This window comes from Lynx canadensis, chromosome A1 (genome assembly GCF_007474595.2).
Source record: "Lynx canadensis isolate LIC74 chromosome A1, mLynCan4.pri.v2, whole genome shotgun sequence".
NCBI classification, from domain to species: domain Eukaryota; kingdom Metazoa; phylum Chordata; class Mammalia; order Carnivora; family Felidae; genus Lynx; species Lynx canadensis.
Genome location: NC_044303.2, coordinates 9,347,625 through 9,371,015, shown reverse-complemented (window position 1 = coordinate 9,371,015; position 23,391 = coordinate 9,347,625). Strand labels below are relative to the sequence as shown.

At 38.3% G+C, this 23,391-nt stretch overlaps 1 protein-coding gene and 1 pseudogene across 2 annotated transcripts in view; both read left to right on the top strand.

Annotated features, from left to right (window-relative positions):
- The window catches only part of KATNAL1 (katanin catalytic subunit A1 like 1), an 83,170-nt gene that overhangs the window by 18,043 nt on the left and 41,736 nt on the right, over positions 1-23,391 (top strand). For both annotated transcript variants that reach the window (XM_030308629.1, XM_030308639.1), the window contains exons 2-3: positions 3,764-3,939; positions 5,929-6,089. In XM_030308629.1, the coding sequence (XP_030164489.1) occupies positions 3,778-3,939; positions 5,929-6,089 (323 nt within the window). In that variant the 5' untranslated portion in view covers positions 3,764-3,777. The remainder of the gene's footprint in view (positions 1-3,763; positions 3,940-5,928; positions 6,090-23,391) is intronic.
- Positions 1,965-2,964, top strand: LOC115508581 (annotated as a pseudogene).

Sequence of the window (23,391 nt, the reverse complement as noted above, 5' to 3'; positions counted from 1 at the left end):
AGAAAACGGCTTAGGTGAGCAAATTTATGAAACTGTGGAAATGTAAAGTGGCTAAAATATAGGGTTATTTATTGTATTTATCAGCAGGTATTTTGCAGAGAACATTTGAGTGTAGCGTGAAATACAGAACTGGTCGTGTTGCTCCTGTGGACTTAGTCATTGTTAGCTGCGTGAATTTTGATCAGAAGTAGAAGCCGAAAATCCTGACTTGCCCCACCACATTGCAGTTCAGTGGCCTAGTAGTAACCGTAAAATTCTATTCCAGTCTTTTGAGCTTTGGGCTGATTTGAGATCTTTCCGAATGAGAAGAACTGCTCTCAACCACTGTGCTTGAACACCGAATGGCTTTGGAAGTCAGTTTTTGCTGCAGACTTGGTCATGTTTCTTAAAGTATTCAACCTAAAATTATAAGCCAAACCGTGCTTATATGCAAAATGAAAAGTGATTTCGATGCCAGCGAGTGTTGTTTGAATCACAAATAACATTAAGCTGTTTTAGGTAGCTTTGCAGGCCATCAGAAGTTAAGGTAAAGAAAACGAACGCGCCGTTCCCACTCAGGGTTGCAGTAGACGTATTTTCTGAGCTCGGTCTCAGACTTTGATGCGAGTGCAAAGGAAACGACCCTATTACAAAATCTGTTTCGTTGTGTGGTTGAGGCATTTGCACCCACCTTAACCTCCGATTGGAGGTGATTGATCTGCAGTGGAAGGACATACTGAAAGATGAAAGACAAATATTAAGAGAAGATTTAAGTCTGTAGATATCTTCCAAACAATGAATATGCTGAATTGAAATCGTGTGTATGTGACGGCCCAGCACCTTTCAGGGTAAAAAGACACTTTCAAACATGAAATACATACATTCTTATTTAAAAAGTAGCATTACCATATGAACGTTTGCAGTTGATTTTGATTATAGGGAACGCTAATTTTGAATCTCAACTAAGTGAAATATTATCCCCCCAAAAGAACTTCATTCTTACTAGGAGACTGGTTTTATAACAAGTTGCACTCAATGGTTATTACTCTAACCTAAAATGTTTACTGTCTGATTCTTTATACAAAGAGTTTACTGACCCCTGCTTTACATCAAGATACTGGTTTTTATTTTGAGAGAAAGAGCGAGAGAGAGAGAGAGCGCGAGCATTTGGGAGTAAGGAGAACAGAAGTAGAGAGAATCATGGGGCTCTATCTCACGACCATGAGATCATGACCTGAGCTGAAATCAAGAGTTGGATGCTTAACTGACTGAGCCACCCAGGTGGCCCCTACATGAAGATATTTTTATCCTGCATAGTTGTGTGACAGCACATATTAGCAGAATTAATGCTTTTAAAAGAAAATAGTATATGGAACAGTTTTTTTTTTTTCCTTACCGGACTTACTAATTACAGCTCATTCAGTATGAGATCTTATTGCTTTGTGTTAATGTTCTAGTTTGACGAAGAGGCTTTGCCCGGTTGCCCTGTGTTCTGTGGGTAGATCTGTTAAATGCTGAAGTTTCTAACTGTGCAAAGCTAGTGTACCTTTCATTGTGGTGTAATTCTAAAGTAACACAGATGCTGCCTTCAAGGAACTTATGCTGGGGGAAGGGACTAATAATCAAAACACATAAAGGAAACAGCTTCATTTTTAAGAATGTACCGGAGTCTGTTGAAATGCCTAGCACTAGATGTGCTTAATTTTGAGGAAGGGTTTTTGAGCTCCTTAAGAATAGATAAGATGTAGAGAGAAAACCAAGCTCACACCAGAATTTAATTGCCTCAGAAAGGCGTGGAGAAACTTTGATGTTCTCTACTAAGTGGATCCTTTGGTTTACTGTTCTGGGAAATAAGCAGGGCAATTTGGACTCCTCCAGGATGCCGTTCGTCTATATCTCTGAAGTCCCCCCAATTTGTAGTCTTTAGTGGCAAGTGTCTTGGCATTTGGAGCCTTTGGATGATTCTGGGAGACTTTTGGGAAGCCAGGAAGAAAAGCTAGAATTACCGGGCCAGAGAGCTTTGGTAGAAACCGGAAGGTCAGACGATGTTCTTCCTAGCATCTGTAGAAGGGGAAAGAAAAATGATAGTTATTTGCACAGACAGGAAGCTATAGAGAATGATGAGATCATAGAAGATTACAATTTGAGGAGCAAAAGGGGCTCAGGTGGTTTCATTCACAGGTTTTTGCTTAGATTTCAGTTGTATGGGACAATTAAATACATATAAACGATGCATGGACCACGCTACAAGCTGTTCCTTTAAAATGTCTTCCGTAAGTGTGACTTTTTGGGGGAGAGCATGGCAGTGAGGTCTTCATCGTCGTCGTCTCCTGATATGCACCGACAGAGTTTTTGACCCCGACTGCTCCCTACCCTGGCGTGGGTGTAGGAGGTTGGGGTAGCTTGAGCGGCTTCCGGGTTACCCCGGTTGGAGGCCAACCGCGGCCGCCCTCCCCCCCGGGACCCTATGAGAATCCGCAACACGCCACCATTCTGCCCCGATCAAGGATCAAGGCCCAAAGGGAGCAGCCACCCACCGCGACAGGGCGGCAGCTTGGGGGGGGGTGGGGGGTGGGAGGCTGATTTGGGTCTCCATTCCCTGGCGCCCCCTGGCGGCTGCCCTCACTCCTTATTCCAAGTACCCCGCGGGGTCCCAGCAGTGATTTGGCTACTCCCCAGGGGAGCAGCAGCCTCACCCCCGGGGTTCTCCAAGGACATCTACACCATTTGGATCGTGGTAGAGAAAAAAGAATGTCTAATGAGTTGGAAAGTTATTTCAAGCCTTCAATGCTTGAAGACCCTTGGGCTGGCCTAGAACCAGCATCTGTAGTGGCCAGTAACCAACAGTACAGTAATACTCAAACAAACGAAGATCCTTTAGCGAACCTTTTTGAAATTCACCCAGAAGTTTCTTGTGACAGGAACATCTTGGACAAATCTTTTACTTGGGTAATTGAATTGAACCCTAAGATGGAGACTGAATAATTAGTTGAGTCTTCTTGGTATTTTACATCACATCAAGTTCTGTTGATAATAGAGAAGACATACAGTAGAATAATTTGCAATATTTAGCTCTTTGGAAGTGCCTACCACCTTTTCGAAGATTGACAGTTTCCAGATATTTAACGTTCATGGTTATATAATGGATATTTGTCTTTTCAGTAGCTTTCCCAATGTTTTAAAATAAAACATTTTGTCTTTCCAAAAAGAAAAAGAAAGTATGACCTTTTGTTTGGGGGGCCAAAACGTTTTAGGGAGAACTAATTTCTGCAGTTATATGTTTCTACATCGTCAAAAATAAATTGAATAAAATCAAGCTCATCTTTATTGTAGTTACAGCTTGTGGTAATTATAAACGGGAAAACTAGTGTCAATTTATGTACCTGTAACATAAACCAGTAGTTCAGAGCTGTGTAATTTCTGTGTTATCTTCTTGGGTGTTCTTTTATGATCTCCTTTGTGCTTCCAAAATTAGAAACTCTGCTCAGTATTATAAGATGCATTCAGATAACCTCAAAGAATGAGAGAACCATTTTGACTTTGAAAGTACTTTTAAGCAGATACTTTTTTTTTTAATTTAATTTTTTTTTTTTTTTTCTGTTAACACAGTGCCGGATGTGGGGCTGGAATCCACGATCCGTGAGATTATGACCTGAGCGAAAGTCGGATGCTCAACCGACTGAGCCACCCAGGCACCCCTAAGCAGATATTTTAAAGAATAAGAAAAAATGTTCTAAAGTTGGTGCTGAAAACTTAATAAGAAGACCTTATGTGTTCTCTTTAGTTCTCTTGAAGAAGATGAATTTGGCTGAGATTTGTGACAATGCAAAGAAAGGAAGAGAATTTGCACTTCTTGGAAACTATGACTCATCAATGGTATATTACCAGGGGGTGATACAGCAGATTCAGAGACATTGCCAATCAGTCAGAGACCCGGCTGTCAAAGGCAAATGGCAACAGGTAAGACACGCTCAGGTGAGGGTAATAGTTTATTATACTTGAGAGACCAGAGTTGGACCGTTGGAGGACTGTTAGTTGGAGTATAGACCGTTGGACTATTAGTTGGAGGTTTTGTAAATAGTTGTTTCTTATTTGTCTGAATACTGAAATGTATTTAAAATGTACTCTGAATAATTTTGTCTTGCCTGGTGAATATTTTTGATAATATCTTTCATGAGGCATATTTTGCAGATACTTAATTGTCATGGAATCTACTTGTAATTTTTTTAATTTTCATGATCAGTCACCTAGTTGTGTGTGTTTATAAATTTTTGATATAAGGTATTTCTACTCACCCTTTTCCCTTTCATTTTTCCATGGAGTTTTGACCCATTTCACAAAACTTTTCCTTTAAGAAAGTTTCCTCCTTCTTAAAAGAGTATTTTGAAAGACTCCCTACAAATACAAAGGAATCAATAATCTAATAAAGCTAATATATTTGCTGTGTCTCTTGACTGTACAACTTGATTATATAATAGTACAGTTAATAAAAACTTGAATTAGGATTTCCCCACTTAGTCTTAAAACTTAAAATCCTTTTAAAATTAAAAGTACAAAGTCAAGCATTTCTTTGAAGTTTCTATTTAATGTACTAATGCCTTTCAAGTGTTTCTTCTAATTTTTCCATGTCAGAAATTGATATTTCACTAAGGTCTCAGGGTAAATTTGACTTATTTTCTGACTTAAGTGTTACCAAATTATGTTGAGTGAGAACAATATACTTGCTTTAACTCCAGTTGAAATTTGTAGTTGTGTTCTATCCTGCATAGTAGCCACAGGCAAGAGTGGTTTATTAATCTAGCATGGAAATATTTTTGACAATTCCTTAATTGTGTTAAATAGTGACCATTTCTAGTCATTTATTTTTACGGTTCATTTCCCTTAGGTTCTGTAATTTTATTTCTCCAAGTATATAAAGCATATATTAGCAGTTGAATTTTATCTAGATTTTTCTTTTCTCTACAGTAAAGTATACTTTCTGGTCAAAAAACAAATTAGAATTGTTAAAAGGAATTTATGAATATAATTTTCAATCTATTATCTATTTGCCTTTGAAAATTAGTTTGGTCTCAAAGTTTGAAAACACAAGAAGTTCCATGTAGTAGGAACTCAGTGAAGTTTTTTAAATGAGGGAAAAAATCTTGCCTTTGAATTCAAAATGAACTTTATCCAACACTTGAAAGAATTTAAACAAGGCCAGAAGAATTCAGGTTTTAGGTGAAAGAGAATGTAAATAAAAATCGGAGGGGCGTCTGGGTGACTCAGTCGGGTAAGCGTCCTACTTCGGCTCAGGTCTTGATCTCACGGTTAGTGAGTTCAAGCCCCACATCTGGCTCTCTGCTGTCAGCACAGAGCCCACTTCGGATCCTCTTTCCCCATCTCTTTCTGCCCCTCCCATGCTCGTTCTCTCTTTCTCTCTCAAAATAAATAAATAAACTTAAAAAAAAAATGGAACTGGGTAATGCTTAGTATTACACCATTTCAGGTTTTCAGATGTTTGTAATAGGCATTTCATATTTAGTGATATTCGGAGTTAGCCTTTCCTAATGCTGGTGAAAATTCTGGCTGATAGTATTCTGGAAGCTATTTTACAAATATGTTAAAAGGATTTAGCATAACATTTTAGATTTCGGGGAATGGTTACCTTGTTACTGCCTTAGTGCTTGTTTTAAATTATATTAATGGTCATCACATTCATTGGTAGAAATAGAGTTCCGTTTTGAAAAAATCATGACTACTTCCCTTACAAAAAGTGCATAATGTCTTTTTTCAGTCCAATTCCTGCCCTCTATCTATATTACTTTACATGGTTCTTTGTTTTTTTTAATGTTTTAATGATTCATTTTGCATACTTTGATATTGAGAAAACTTGCATTCAGTAGCAATTTGTTATTTGCCATTCATGTAAACCGTAAACAGTTTCTAGCGTAAAGATTATTTCCTTTTAAGGTTCGGCAGGAATTACTGGAAGAATATGAACAAGTTAAAAGTATTGTCAGCACTTTGGAAAGTTTTAAAATTGACAAGCCCCCAGATTTCCCTGTGTCCTGTCAAGATGAGCCATTTAGAGATCCTGCTGTTTGGCCGCCCCCTGTACCTGCGGAACACAGGTAAATGGGACCTTGTAGTCTCTTTGGGTACTTTTATAGGTAACTGATATTCCAAATGAAGAGAGCGAAGCTTTATTTAAACAAAGTATGGAAAATATTTTGGGGGTATGTAAATTTAATACTTGTTTACAATTTTCACACCTCTCCGTTTATATAGAGTTTATATTTGATGTAGAATAGAAGTAAATCATTTGTCATATATCTTGCTTTTAGAATGTTTGACTACTCTAATCATAACAATGGAAATCTGCTAGTCCTAAAATTTACCAGTTAAGTGAGTGAGGTCTTTTAGATTTCCTATCAGCATCAAAGCTCGGATGGCTTTTTTGTTTTAGAACTTTTTTTTTGCTTTAGAAGATTCTGACAGCTTTAGATGAAATGGTGGACTGATTGGATTCATGTGGTTGGGCCTGCAGCCAGTTTCCAGAATCGTAATGTAGAAGGAACCTTATCATTCCTTTAAAGTTAAAGGTCAGATTCCCCAGTGTGGTCTATAATACTCTAAATTTTATCTCCCTGGTGCCCAGCCTACGCATCATCTACATTAAACCCGTCTAGTCTTGTTTTTTCCTGTCTTTTTGTCTTTGCCCAGTTTGTTTTCTTCAGGGGATTCCCATAATCCCCATCTGAGCAATTCATATTCATTGTTCGAGTCTCAGCTCCACTGTGTTTTCTCTCTGCAGCCTTTCTCGGTTTGCTCAAGCACAGCAGTTTGTTCATAGCAGTTAGCACATTGCATTTCTTTGTCTCTTCACAAAATTAGGAGCTTTGCTAGGGCAAGGGCCATGTTTTTATTTTCTCAAAACGAATTATGAACAACAGACTTCTGTTGCTAAAACAGTGTTCGATACATAGTAGGCATTCAACCGACATTGAATGAATAAGTCCATTAATTTCACAAGTGAGGAAATTGAGACCTGAGAGACCCTCACCTATAAGCTGAGCTAGACCAGGATCTGAGTTTAGGTCTTTCTGGCTTTCAGATCGTGAAGTGCTGTTGTGACCAGAGTGTTGCGTCATACAAAATAAGTTTCCTCTCGGTCAGTAGCTGTGATCATGTGTTTAACTTGTTGATCTCAGAATTTTCTAAAAGCATTTAAAAAACTGTGAAAAGTGGTTAATTTACTCCTTCAGGGTTTTTTCCACAGACTTACAGATAATTTTATGATTCCCATCATAAAAACACTAGATGATGATTCTTCTCTAAAGTCTGCAACAACATAGCCCTTTTTGCAGATGTAACCACTCTTAGGTGTTTTGGATTAAGATAACCCTTATCTCTCCAAAGTCAACATTTCAGGAGTCATAGGGTTGTTACCATGGAAGTCCCAAAGTAAATACCGAAAAAAAGAAATAATGGCATTTTGATTGATCAGCACTTGAAGATTTTATGTATGTATGTGTAACAAAATACCTTAGTCTTTCTCTGAAAGGCATTAATTCAGAAATAGACTTCTAGTTTACAGCTAAAAGCTGAAAATCACCGTATTTAGGTATGTTAACATGTAACATTATAGAAGCTAAGGCGTACAATGTGTTGATTTGAGATATGTATATATATGGCAGTTTGATTACATGATAGCATTAGCTTCCACCTCCATGGTGTCACATAATTGGTCTTTTGTGTTTGTCTGTGTTGGGGGGAACAATTGAGATTTAGTCTCTTAGCACCTTCGAAAATTGTAATACAGTATTGTTGTATATTACCTCTATGCTGTATGTTAGATTTCCAGGACTTATTTATCTACTGGTTGCAAGTTTGTACCCTTAAGCATCCTCCCAATTCTCAGCCCCTGGTGTTTAACTCTCTGTTGTTACAATTTTGGTTTTTACAGAGTCCAGGTGTAAGTGATATCATACAGTGTTTGTCTTTTTCTGTGTGACTTATCTCACTTAGCATAATGCCCTCAAGGTCCATCCATGTTGCTACGGATGGGAAGATTTCCTCCTTTCTCATGGCTGAGTAATATTCCACCAAATAAGCAAACACTTAGATGGTTTCCATAGCTTGGCTATTGTGAATAATTCTGCAGTCAACATGGGAGTGCATACATCTCTTCCGTATCCTGTTTTTATTTCCTTTGGATATGTACCCAGCAGTGGAATTGATGGATCATTTGGTAGATCTATTTTTAATTTTTTTAAAGAACCTCCATACTGTTTTCCACGGTGGCTGAACCAATTTGCATTCCCATTATCAGTGAATAAAGGTTCTCTTTTTTCCACATTTTTGCCAACACTTGCCTTTTATCTTCTTGATGAGGGCCATTCCAACAGGTGTGAGAGGTGATATCTCATAGGGGTTTTGATTTGCATTTTCTTGATAATTAGTAGTAATGAACATTTTTTTTCTGTACCCATCGGCCATTTTGGATGTCTCATTTGGAAAAATACTTATTTTTGTTCCTCTGCCCATTTTTAATTGGATTTTGTTGTTGTTGAGTTGTATGAGTTCTTTATGTATTTTGAATATTAACCCATTACCCAATATATGGTTTGCAAGTATTTTTTCCCATTCAGTAGGCTGCCTTTTCATTCTTGACTTGTTTTTTTCTGTGTAGAAGCTTTTTAGTTTGATGTAGTTTCACTTGACTTTTGCTTTTGATGTCCAATCCAAAAAATCATTGCCAAGACCAATGTCGAGGAGTTTCTTTCCATGTTTTCTTCTATGAGTTTTACAATATCATATCTTATGTTTAAGTCTTTTAAATCTAGTTTGACTTCATTTTTGTGAATGGTATAAGATAGGTGTCCAATTTTATTTTTCTGCTTGTGGTTATCCAACTTTCTCAACACCATTTGTCAAAGAAGCTATTCTTTCCCCATTGAGTATTCTTGGTTCTCTTGTCAAATATTAGTTAACCATAAATGCAAGGGTTTATTTCTGTACTCTGTGTTCTGTCCCATTAGTCTTTGTATGTGTTTTTATGACAGTACTGTACCGTTTTTTTTTTTTTTCAAGTTTATTTATTTTGAAAGAGAGAGAAAGCGCAAGCAGGGGAGGGGTAGAGAGAGGAGAGAGCAAGAAATCCGAGCAGGCTCCACACTTGGCAGTGCAGAGCCTGATGTGGGGCTTGCACTCACGGACAGTGAGACCATGACCTGAACTGAAGTTGGATGCTCAGCTGACCGAGCCACCCAGGTGCCCAGTACTCTACTGTTTTAATTACTAAAGCTTTGTAGTATAGTTTGAAATCAGAAGTGTGATCCCTCTGGCTTTGTTCTTTCTCATGATTGCTTTGGTTATTGGTGGTCTTTCTGGCTTCATACAAATTTTAGATTTTTTTCCCCATTGTTGTGAAAAACGCTATTAGAATTTTGATAGGGATTGTGTTAAATGTGTAGATGGCTTTGGGTAGTATAGACATTTTAACAGTGTTAGTCTTCCCATCCGTAAACATGGGGTGTCTTTCCACTTGTTTGTATTTTCTTCAGTTTCTTTCATTAAAGTTTTGTAGTTTTCGTTGTACAGATCGTCACTTCCTTGGTTATTAAATTTATTCCTAAGGATTTTATTGTTTTTGATGCTGTTGTGAATGGGATCGTTGTCTTTCTTTTTTCAGATGTTTCCGTGTTAGTTTGTAGAAACACCACTGATTGCTCTATGTTGACTTTATATCCTGCAACTTTACTGAATTTCTTGATTGGTTCTAAGAGAATTTTGATTGAGCCTTTTAGAGTTTTTTATGTATAAGATCATATTGTCTGCAAATAATGACAACTTTTGCTTCTTCATTTCTGACTTGAATGCCTTTTTTTTTTGTCTTGCCCAATTGCACTAGCTAGGACTTCTAGTATTACACGGAGTAAGAATGATGAGAGTGGGCAGTCTTGTCTTGTTTCTGATCATAGAGCAGAAATTTTCCATTTTTCACTGTTAAGTATGATGTTGGTTGTGGGCTTAATTGTATAAGGCCTTTATTATGTTGAGGTGTGTTCCTTCTGTACCCAATTTATGGAGGGTTTTTATCATGAAAGACTATTTTATTTTGTCACATGCTTTTTTTTTTTCATCTATTGAGATGATCATACGATTTTTAGTTTTCCTTCTGTTAATGTGTTGTATCACATTTATTGGTTTGTGTATGTTGAACCACCCTGATATCCCAGGGATAAACCCCATTTGGTCAGGGTATATCATTCTTTTGATGTATTGTTGAATTTATATTCAATAGGAATATTTTGCTAATACTTTGTTAAGAATTTTTGTATTCATTAGGGATTTCAGTCTGTAGTTTTTTTGTAGTATTCTTACCAGGCTTTGATATCAGGGTAATGCTGGCCTTGTAAAATGAGTTTGGAAGTGTCCCCTCTTTTTGATTTTTTGGAAGAGTTTCAGAAGGATTGGTGTTAACTGTTCTTTAAATGTTTGGTAGAATTTGCCAGTGAAGTCATCTGGTCCTGGAAATAATTTACAATATAGGAAATATCTGTTCCAAATTGCTAGAGCACCATGATTTATTTTAAAAAGCTGTGGCCGCAGATATTAACTCTAATATTTGTGGCTCAAACTGAATAAAAAAGTGTGGCTGGTAATTTCCCATTGATGAACACTTACTGAAAACTTCTTATTAGAGAAACATCATTAGCCCACTGTTTCCTTTTATTTATCCTCTGTTAACTGCCCATAACACAGATTTTATTTATTTTTAATCCTTATTCTTAATGAAAGTGACAGATGAATGGACCAGAATGTATTTCTCTGAACTTCGTTTCTCCATACTAAACCAAAAAAGAATTTTCCCTGTATATAGCCATTATATATAAAGATTTTTTATGGACCAGAAAACCTTAATAAAAACAAGTCCAAGACTATATATTGTTTGGGGGAGGGGTGGGGGGGTGGCGGTGGGTTGGGTGGGAACAGGTTCCCATTCTCATGTATATCATCAACAACAATGGGAAAACTTTTGATAACTTCACAAGGTTCTACCAGTGGAAGAATTCTTGAGTATTGTGCATGGGCTGATAAAATAAGTAAATACTAAGATTGTAAGTTTAGGGTTTGAAGTTTTGGGAGGTTAGAGTTGTATAATATTTTCCTCCTTTTACAGTTTTGTTTCTTCTACAGGTCACATACAACAAAACGTAATGAAATTTTCACCTAGAGATAGTGAGTAGTGGGTATAGTCCTTAGATATTCTTGGTTTAATGGGAAGGCACTTGAGTTAAATCCATGAGATCTGAGTTTGAATTCCATTCCTGCCACTCACTTGCTTCAGGACCTTGAGCGAGTTATTTAATTTCTCCAAATGTTAGTTTTGTTGTATGTAAAGTGGGAATCTCTCTACCTGATGGAATTAATTAAAAGAATTTAATGCCTAAGTAACTGACATATAATGAGTAATTAAAATGAATGGTCAATTCTGGAATAAAGCACTGCAGTATTATTGTTCAGATAAATAAGAATAACAGAATTAAAAAATTATAACCTTCTTTATAAAATTCCTTTATTTCGTCCCTGCTCATTCTGCATACATCCTTTGTTTTCTGAAACATCGTGAATAACTCTGGCAGAGAAGTTATGATTTTGTAAATGTCCAAGTCTTGTGAAGTGGGTGATCATTTTCAGGGAAGGGATGAAAACTAATTAATGGTCACTTACTGTATGTTTTATAAGCATTATCTTATTGAAACCTCCAACAATTCCACGAAGTAGCTACTGTTATTCTTTGCTCACATTACTATTGCTAATTTATTATTATGAACCCCATTTACAGCTGAGGAAATTGAAGCTTATGGAGTTTGTTATTTTCCCAAAGTCATCTGAATGAGTAAGTGGCAGAACCAGGATTTGAGTCTAAATCTTTTCACCTTATTTATATCTGCTTTGCTGTGTTACTTTCCTACATGTATTCAGTGGTATCTATGGGTGTGTTTTAATATATCCTAGTACATAGATAGATCTCTTACCTACTTGGTTAAATTCTATTAGAGATTGTGAGAGAATAAAGAAGCTGAAGATACTTATTGATATTTTAAATATAGTTACGTTTGTTTTTTTTTTTCCCCTATGGGAACACTACACTGGAATTACAGTGTGAGTCAATAGGAGAATATAATTTACCTTGTTTCGGACAAAATGTTTCTGGGATGCATCTGATCTGTTTGGCATTAGTTACAAATTTGGCAACCCCGCTTGTAGTTCTGTCCTTTTCACTTAATGGACTTCTCACACTTGTAACACTTCTCAATCCCTGTTTCTGCACGCTAAGGTAATCCTTATACTGTGGTTTCCGGCAGTGGTTTGTGCATCGTTTCAAGTTATGCCTTATATGTCATATGTCTGCTGAGTTCCATCATGATTCCATGTTTTAAATCACCAGCAGCTGCTTGCATGTATCAAAGCAATCTTTGAAAATGAATTAGATTCATTGCCTTAAATGTGAGGCAGCTGAGCTACAAATGGTTTATGATAGGAGCTAGTGGCAATATTAGAACTAAACTCCAGGGAGATGAAGCCTCCAGATCATTTTTCGTGTCCTGAGTGAAAGGGTATTTTGTATTAATTAAATTATTTATAATATTTTCCATGTAAGTTTATTTAGTGTATTCTTTTTAATGAGACCATTTAAAAATGGTCTCTCCTGGTGAGATCTGAAGCGATGGAAGAGATTTTCTGCATCGGAGCCATGTTTGATGTAGCATATATTCAAGAGACTATTCTGTAATCAACTTAAAAAATAAATGCATTAGGTCTTTTTAAGTTGCAGCTTTTGGGATAGATGTCAGTAGGAATAGGATCCACAAGCCTGAAACTAATCATTTGGCTCATTCTGTGCAGGTAAAATAGAACTCTTAATAGGCCCTTTAATGTTGTTTCATCTGGAACCAAGGGAAATGGCATAATGTGTTTCTGTGTACACAGAAATAGTAAAATTATTTTTTATCTGATTTGTGCTATTCTGTAGAATTTCAGCAAAGAGGAAATTCTTATTGACTTGGTATTAGGGTTGTTGCTTTATGTTTCTTTGGATACCTAAATAGATTATGTTACTGCTAGCATTTTAAAGCCTGATTTGCAGTGGAAAAAGATCAAGTAAGGCCAAGGTCAAGTACCAATAGAGAGTAAACTACCATCTCATCCTTATAGGTGTTTCATCCAGATTGTGGCTCGGTTACTTTCCGGAGATGAAGAGGCAGGAGAGCAAGTTGTGTGTGTGTGTGTGTGTGTGTGTGTGTGTGTGTGTGTGTGTTTAGCAGTTCCACCACAAATTGACTAGTCTTCCAAGTTACATTCATTTCTCCAACCTTCATGTTTCTCCCTGTAACATGTAGATTATGATGAGATTGTTTTGTAAAATTGTTTTGAAGTCTTAGGAATAAAAGCACTGTATCATGATCTATCCAGCGTATATCTTAGGAGCATTCACCCTATGTTAGGCATGATCTTTGGCCTTGTGAAAAGTATAAAGGTAACAGGCATACAGACCTTGGCCTCAAAAAGCCAATAAGAGAAAATAATCCAGGCATCCTGGGAAGCTTGAGCCAGGATGCTGGCACCTATTATATGCCAAGTACTGTGCCAGGTGCCAGTGCTGTGCTGGGGGTATGGTGGGATTCAGAAACAGACACAGTCCGTCCTTGCCCTCTCAAGCATATGGTTTTGTGAGAGCCATTAGTGAGGCAGAATGGACAGGATTTGGTGATTAATGACATACAGAGAATGAGAGAAAAATTGGAGCAGTTAATTAAATATCTAGACCAAGCTATTTATATAGGAACTGGAAATGAGAACCAGAACTTGAGAGGTTGGGGTTAGTGTTAGTTATTTACAAATCATCAGCAAGTAAGGAATTTTAAGAAGGAAATTTTAAGATCATTCTTTATATGGTGGAATAGGTTATTTGTCTAATATGATTGGCAGGTTGAGATTATACCCCTTTTTAAAAAACATTCTAGAGTCCCATTTTCTTCCAAGATTCTGTTTCTGGAGTGTGGAGTGGACTTTATTTTTAGAGCTAGAATATTTTTAGTGGCTGGCAGTGTTGATTAACCATAATAACTGACATTTATTGAGTTCCTAATTGTGAACCAGGTACTGTGCTAATAAACTCTTTACAGGATTTATTTCTTAATCCTTACAACCTCCCTCCAAAATAGATACTATTATTATCAACTCTATTTTTTAAATGCTTTATTATTTATTTTTGAGACAGAGTGTGAGTGGGGGAGACGCAAAGACAGAGGATCCAAAGTAGGTTTCTTAATGACAGTGGAGAGCCCGACATGGGGCTGGAACTCATGAATGTCATGTGAGATCATGACCTGAGCCAAAGTCTGACACTCAACCAACTGAGCCACCCAGGCTGCCCCTATCATCCCTATTTTTTTTAGGAGAAATTGGGGTTTAAGGATTCTAATAAACAGCTTTATCTAATTCTGCATGTAGGTCAAGTAAGATAAGGATTGAGAATTGTATTAGTGGCTCAGTCGGTTAAGCCTCCGACTTCAGCTCAGGTCCTGATCTTGAGGTTCGTGGGTTTGGCCCTCTCATTGGGCTCTGTGCTGACAGCTCAGAGCCTGGAGCCTACTTAGGATACTGTCTCCCTCTCTCTTTGCCCCTCTCCTGTTCACACACTGTCTCTCTCAAAAATAAATAAACATAAAAAAAATGTTTAGGGGTTCCTGGGTGGCTCAGTCGGTTAAGCGTCTGACTTCGGCTCCGGTCATGATCTCGCGGTTTGTGGGTTTGAGCCCCACGTCGGGCTCTGTGCTGGCAGCTCAGAGCCTGGAGCCTGCTTTGGATTCTGTGTCTCCCTCTCTCTGACCCTCCCATGCTCATGCTCTGTCTCTCTCTGTCTCTCAATAATAAATAGACATTAAAAAAATTTTAAAAAGAAAATTTTATTAGATTTAGCGACATAGAGCTCATTGGTGACTGTGCTGAACACTTTTCGTGGAGTGGTAGCAAATAGCGGAGTGGGTGGAGAGAACTGGAGAGAGGATTTGAAAACAAAGAGTGTATGCTGAGAAGGGGAGCAGAGAAATTGAGCGGTAGTTGGGGGAGACGCAGAGTCAAGATTTGTTGTTTCAGAGAAGAGACGACTGGCGGGGTGTTTGTAGGCTGGTGAGAATGCTGCAGGGGAGGGGGAAACTGATGACGCCAGGGAGGGAGGGGATGGTATTGGGCAGTGTTCCGGAGTGGACAGGGAGATGGGGTCTAGTGTACAAGGGCAGGGGTGCATGGACAGCTGATTCATGGTAACCGGAGGGAAGGCTCGTTGTCACAAGGGTATGGGTGTAGAGAAGTGTGTAGGTAGAGAGGTGAGCATTTGTGGAAATTCTCTTCTGGTTATTTCGATGAAGGGAAAAAAAAAAGCAAGCAAGGTCATCTGAGAGTGAGGACAGAAGGAGTAGATGTTTTCCGGGGTCTAAATTCTGATTGAACGTATCCCGAGAGTGGGAGGTCATTTTGTTTGGCTATTTCATATTATTTTATTTCTTTTATGTAAGTTTACCCTAGGGGACATTTCTCTTGTTTTGTAGAACTTAGTCACCCATTTGAAGTCTTTATTTTGGAATTGTAGATATGTATTACAATAAGTACCTAGAAACTTGGTATTTCTACCATTTTTTTATGTTACAGGAAAGACCACTGAAAGATAGAAATTTTAATTCATTAGAGGTAAACTAAGGAATGGGCACAAAATAGTGGTAAGTCAGAACGAAATCCTAACACATTAGGATTATTCAATTTTTATCGGAAAAAAAAAATCTTCACCTTGCTGCACTTGAGCTGCTGTCATTGCCCCCCTTTGCTCCTTTGGCAGACTGTGGAATGTGGACTGTGCCTGTTTCGTCTCTCATGGCCACACTTTCCTGAATAACTAGAGATCTTGGGTCTCCATCATTGCGATATTGGGACTGAATTCTTGAAGATAACTTCCTAATTTAATGACTGAATGCCTACAAGTCTCAAGACTTCCTGTATTTAACTTTTGTAACATTTGGTAATGTTTACCATCTTTCTTCCTTGGAACTTTCTTCGTAGGACTTCTGTGACATCACAGTATTCCTTTCTTCTTCTTCTTTTTCTTTTTTGGCTGTGGCCTCTTCTCTTTCCCTCATGGCTGCCTCTTGTTCGCTAGTCCTCATCTCTCTTCTTCTCTGTCCGATCCAGCTCAACGTACCCAGCAGCCACGGTGCCCTAGGCACTATGGATGCAAAGAATAAGAGGAAGGTTCCTGTGCTCTAGGAAATCAGATTCTAGGAAGGCGGCTTCCTTTGCCGGGAGCTTGATAATTAGTCAGACTTTGCGGGTTCATCCTAATTTTGTCACTCAGTGTCTGTGAGGACATGCCATTCAACGTTTCCCTCGTTTTCCTTCTCTGTAAAATGGGGATCGATAGTACGGTTACCTCGTGGGGTTATTTTGAGAATTAAGTGATTGAATACAAGTCAAATGTGAAGAACAGCCTGGCGCATGAGGATGTGCTCAAGAAATATTTGTAGTTTTCATCACCCATTCCCGTCCCCCCTCCCCCCAGCCCCAATAGATATTTAGAAGACTAATGTTTATTTAGATGACACCTTATTTAGGTCTTTCTTCACATGTCACCTATAAAGTCTTACCCTGACCACCTTATTTAAAATATTTATCCCCCTGGCAGGGGGCGGGGCGCAGGGATGGGCAAAATGGGTGAAGGGGAGTTGGAGGTACAGGCTTCCACGTATAGAGTGAATAAGCCATGGGAACAAAAAGTAAAGCCTAGGCTACTATATGTTTTCACTCTTAGGTGGATCCTGAGAGACTTAACTGAAGACCATGGGGGAGGGGAAAGGGAACAAAAAAAATTAGAGAGGGAGGGAGCCAAACCACAAGAGACTCTTAAAAACTGAGAATAAACTGAGGGTGGATGGGGGTGGGGGAGAGGGGATAGTGGGTGATGGGCATGGAGGAGGGCACCTGTTGGGAGGAGCACTGGGTGTTGTATGGAAACCACTTTGACAATAAATTTCATATTAAAAAAAAAAGTAAAGCCTAGGGAATGTAGTCGATGATATTGTAATAACGTTGTATGGTGACAGATGGTTGCTCCACTTGTGGTGAGCACAGCATAACGTAGAGATGTTGAATCACTATGTTGTACATGTAAAACTAATGTAATGTTATGTGTCAGCTATACTCAAAAAATTTTTTTAAAAATGTACCCCCTCGCTTGTCATCACTTGGTCCTCTTATTCTGCTTTGCTTTTCTTCACAGTCCTTATTGATGCCTGATACTATGGTCTACACTTACTGTTAACTATCCCTACTACATTGGAAGCTCTGTGAGGTCAAGGCCTTTGACCTTTTCACTGCTGTACCCCCAACACCAAGAATAGTGCTGGGCACAGTGTAGGCATTCAGTAAATATTTGTCGAATGAATGAGCTAATAAAATGCTTCGGTTTATCCATGTGTTTACCAATTGTTTTGTTCACCATTCCTTGCATTTCACTCTTTCTAGAATCAGTTTCTTTGAGGAAGTACATTCTTAAGTAGTTCTTACACATGTCTCTTTTAGTGGTAAACCCTCGGGTTTTGTCTCAGACTTATTTTCCTGTAAGTTTAAATGATAGTTTAGTATCGAATACTAGATTCTTTGTTCTCTATGCTTTGAAGAGGACATTAGTAATTGTATTATTTTTGCCTTCTCATTTACATTATCAGCCTAACTGTAGATAACTTGTCTTTTCTCTCCCCGTGTTTTCCTGATTTTATTTTTGTCTTTGGTGTTAAACAGTTCTGTGATGACTTATCTAAGTGTGGCTTTATTTTCACTTATATTCCTTAAGACTTGTATTTCTTTCCTTTCAAATTCTTTTTTTTTTTTTTTAAATGTTTATTTTGAGAGAGAGAGAGAGAGAGAGAGACAGTACGAGTTGGGGAGAGGCAGAAAGAGAGAAGAGAGAGAGAATCCCAGGCTGGCTCCACACTGTCAGCACAGATCCTGATATGGGGCTCGAACCCATGAAACCGTGAGATCATGACCTGAGCTGAGATCAAGAGTCGGATGCTTAACTGATGGAGCCACCCAGGGGCCCCTGTTTCAAATTCTTTATGCTTTTAAAAACCATCTTTTTTAAAAAAATTATTTTATTTATTTATTTATTTTGAGAGAGAGGGATAGCATGTGTGCATGCAAGTGGGGGAGAGGGGCAGAGAGAGAGGGAGACAGAGAATCTTAAGCAGGTTCCATGCCCAGTGCAGAGCCCAACAGGACCGTGAGATCACAACCTGAGCCAAAATTGGATGCTTAACTGACTGAGCCCCCCTGGTGCCCCCCAAAACCATCTTAAACATTCATTTTATAGTCTATAATTGATAGTTCTATTATCAGAAGTTATTGGGAGTTTTAACTTTTTCTTTTTTTTTTTCCTGATGGCTCTTGTTGGTGGTAAAGTTAATGTCTCTCCATGGTTTTAGTCATTTTAAGATGTGGCTTGTTTGGAGGGGTGTCACTCCCGAGAGTCTGTGTTTGCTTCAGCCGGGTGCCCTGGAATGTTACCTGCCCAGGACCACTTTTAGGAAAATTTCTTTGAGCTATAAAACTGAATCCCAAGTCACATGACAGCAGGCCCTTGGTTACTATTTCTAGGGGAGACATTTGCTTCACTCCACAAATATGGAACATAGGCCAGATAAACAGATGTACTTGCTTCTTCCACATGTGTGTTTTAAATTCAACTCTTGGGGCGCCTGGATGGCTCAGTCGGTTGGGTGTCTGACTTCGGCTCAGGTCATGGTCTCATTGTTGATGAGTTCGAGCCCCGTATCGGGCCCTGTGCTGACAGCTCAGAGACTGGAGCCTGCTTCGGATTCTGTGTCTCTGCCCCTCCCACACTCTGTCTCTCAATAACAAATAAACATTTAAAAATAAATAAATAAATTCAACTCTTTCACTGAGATTGTAGTCCTTGGACAGTCCTGGCTTTATGTGATAGTCTCAGTGCAACTTCTTTGATTGATGTGGGGCCTCGGGCCTTGTCTCTGGTCTTTCTGTGTGGCCATTAAATTTCAAGTCCTTGGGGCGCCTGGGTGGCTCAGTCGGTTAAGCGTCTGACTTCAGCTCAGGTCACGATCCCACGGTCTGTGAGTTCGAGCCCCGCGTCGGGCTCTGGGCTGACGGCTCGGAGCCTGGAGCCTGCTTCCGATTCTGTGTCTCCCTCTCTCTCTGCCCCTCCCCTGTTCATGCTCTGTCTCTCTCTGTCTCAAAAATAAATAAACGTTAAAAAAAAAAAATTTAAATCTCAAGTCCTTAAGTGTGTGAGGCCTGGAAAGTCTAAAGGACTGTCATGTCATCAGCTCTCTTTTATTTGTTTTTTGGCCATTAGGTATTTCTCTTACCCTCTGGTAATATCACCTATGTATGTAAAAGGGTATTTGTTACATTTTATCCAGAATTCCTACACGGTTGATAGTGGGAAGGGTTTCAGCTTATTTTTGTTTTTGTTACCGTGTTTTTTCATACTTCTATTATAAGTTCTTGAAGGTCTTATCCTACAATTTGTTGTCTTTGAGGACTCTTGTTTCTAGTTTAGTGGGGAGCTGCTCAGCAAGGCTTTAGCTGTAAGATTTATGTGTGGACAGAACGGGATGTCCAGTATATTTCTTAAAATATGAATATATTTTTAGCCAAATTTTAAGCTTCTTGGATGCAGGGACTATCTCATATGTTTTTTGTGTCTGTGTGTTTTAAAAATAAATAGGATAATCTTAGAACTTGACTATAAGCTAGACAAAGAACTGTGAGATAACTAAAGTTCAACTGGTATAATTTTAATATTTGTAGAAATTATGTAGCCTTTATAACCCGTAAGAGTGCCATTATACATCTAGTTTTGAGGTCTTTAGAGTTAGGCAGAGAATAAATATTTTAAGTGTTCAAATTTATTTATTTAAAAAAAATTTTTTTTAACATTTATTCATTTATTGATAGAGAGAGGCAGAGTGTGAGTGGGGGAGGGGCAGAGAGAGAGGGAGACACAGGATCGGAAGCAGGCTCCAGGCTCTGAGCCGTCAGCACAGAGCCCGACGTGGGGCTCGAACTCACAGACTGTGAGATCATGACCTGAGCTAAAGTTGGATGCTCAACCAACTGAGCCACCCACGCGCCCCTCAAATTTACTTTTATTTTTATTTATTTATTTTTTATTCTAGAGAGAGCACCAGTAGGGAAGAGGGACGGAGAGGGAGAGAGAGACTCTTAAGCAGACTCCATGCTCCGTGCAGAGTCCGATTGGGAACTCAATCCCATGACCCTGGAATCATGACCTGAGCCCAGATCAAGAGTTGAATGCTCAATTGACTGAGCCACCCCGGTGCCCCAAGTTTTTCAGATTTAAAAGTCTTTAGAATTTCATGGAAAACACAAGGCTTGTCTATCTTTAGGTAAAGAAGAGCAAAGTACAATCAGGTAATTAACCTTCCTGGGAGTGGAAGAATTCTACCATTAGACTGATGAATTAGTAACGGTATCATCTCTTCTCCACCCCACCTCTGAAGTGGTAGAATGACAGGCACAGTGGCTTTAAATAAGGATCAGTATGTCCCCTCAAAATTACTGACAAAGATTTAGTTTCTATCCCAGCTGTCTGGTTGTGGATAATGGCAAAATGTTAAGAAGGTAACCCCTGTGACATTCAATGGTATTGCATAATATTTGGTGTGAGGGTGTCTGTAGCTCCAGATCTCATACCAGCTGAAATTTCTGGTTAAATCTTCCCTTGGTTAACTTGGATGACAGTTGTCTTCTGTAGTGGATAAGCATCTTTCAACTCCAGGAAGATTTAGAATTAAGAATAGAAATGTCTAAGAGAATCAGAGTAATATTTTTCTGTTAAGGGATATGTGCATATTTGCATATTTACTTATTTTTATGTACTTGTAATTTAAGGAGATATGGCTAGTGAGGGTGATAAGCATGCAATTCCACCTTTAAATGTATTATGGAATACGGGGTGCCTGGGTGGCTCAGTCGGTTGAGTGTCCGACTTTGGCTCAGGTCATGATCTCGCGGTCTGTGAGTTTGAGCCCCATGTGGGGCTCTGTGCTGACGGCTCGGAACCTGGAGCCTGCATCAGATTCTGTGTCTCCCTCTTTCTCTGCCCCTCCTCTGCTCACGCTCTCTCTGTCAAAAATAAATAAACATTAAAAAAAATTTTTAATGTATTATGGAATAATGGAGGTCTGTGATTTTTTACATAAAAATTTATGGTAAGTCACTTTTGTGGAACATTTAGAAGAAGTTTAGGCTTATTTATAAGTCTAATTTACTAGGTTTATAAAAGTATTTACATGTAAATTATTATGCTTTATTGAGTAAGACAGTTGAGGAACTAAGAAGGAAATAAAATACATTTATAAATGTAGGTAAAAAATTTTGGTGGCATTTAATTAACCAGGTTTGAAATGGGACAAAACATGTTCAAAAGCATCTTAAAAATGACTTCTAAAATCTGCCAGTCTTGTATATAGGAAAAGATTTGTAAGCTGAATCTAAAAGTTTTAAGGAATAACTGAATTTTTACATTTTTTAACTTTAATAAGTTGAATACTTTTAAAAATCCAATTAAGCTTCTGAAGAGTACAAAAGGTACCCTTGAGGATACAAGACAACTCATATAGTTGTTCAATGTGTTTGAAGACCTATAGTATTCAATGTATTTCTGGGTGTGATTGATTTATTCGTTGGATAATGAGGGAAGACTTAACATGGCCTGTTAGGCCTAACAACTAAAATGTCTAAAGTTCTTTTTAGAACTGGGACTTATCATTAAAGGTCAACTTTTGTGAAGTCACTTGATTTATGCAGAAGGTGCCACTGCAGCTTAGTAGGGAAAGGTGGGTCTTGTCACTAAATCCTTCTGGGTTAATTGAGTATTTATGGGGGAGGAAATCTTGACCCCTCCTACCTCACATCATATAGAAAAATTAATTTGAAATAGATCATTACCTAAAATGTAAAAGATAGTAAGATAAAGCTTCCAGAAGAGAACACGAAAGGATAATATCATGATTTTGGAGTAGCACAGACTTAGGAAACTGGACACAAAATTATTAAAGAGAAAAGATTGGTAAATCAGAATTCTAAAACTATGAACTTCTCGTCATGAAGAGCGACACCATTAAGAGAGTGAAAAGGCAAGCCATATACTAGAAGATATTTACAGTGCATGTATCTGACAAAGGACTTGCATCCAGAATATATAAAGAATGACAGTCAATAAATCAATAAGAAAAAGACAACTGATTGAAAAAAAAAAGGTGAACTAAAAACTGGAATAGATACCGTACAAAAGACAGCGTTTACATGGCCAAGAAGCATATTGTTGAAAAGGGGCTCAGCATCCATAGTCAGGAAAGGCAAAGTAAAGCCATAATGAGATGCCATCGTACCTCCACCAGAATGGCTGGGATGGGGTGACTGCTACTCTTATATATTGTTGATGCGAATGTAGCATGACGTCATCACTTTGGAAAACTGTTTAGCTACATTTACTAAAGCTACTCTTACATGTACTTGATGATCCAGCAGTTCTGTTCCTGGGTACATAACAAAGAAATGAATGCTTATGTTTACCATGAACATAACCCCATATTCGTAGAAGCTTTAATAATAGTGTCAAATGGAAAACAGCTCAAGTGTTCATCAATGGTAGAATAGATATGTTGTAATTATATTTACACAATAAAATACCGCACAACATTGAAGGAAGATGAACTCATGCTCCGTGCAGGAACATGGATGGATTTCACAGGTAATGTTGAAAGACCAAGTAAAAGTATGTACTGTAGAATTCCATTTCTCTGAAACTAGAACAGGCAAACCTAACTTACGATAATAAGGTCAGACAGTGCTTACCTTCTGGGTTGATATTGACTAAAAGGAACCGTGAAAAAGCTTTCTGAGATATTGGGAAATGTTCTATATCTTCATCTACTGGTGGTTATATGGTATTAATATTTATTGAGTTGTGTACTGTGTTTACATTTTACTGAACATGTTATATTAGTGACAAATAGATTTACAAATTCTATGAAGTATTAACATCTCCATTTACAGAGGAAGAACATGACGAGTATAGATAGTAAGTAATATGCTCATATAATCAATAATTGGTAGACCAATTTTTTTTTTTTTGAGAGAGAGAGAGAGAGCACGAGTGGGGAGGGGCAGAGAGGGGGAGAGAGAATCCCAAGCAGGCTCCACACTGCCAGCATAGAGCCCATCTTGCGAACTATTAGATCATGACCTGAGCCAAAACCAAGAGTCGGACGCTTAATTGACTGAGCCACCCGGCTTCCCCTAGGATTC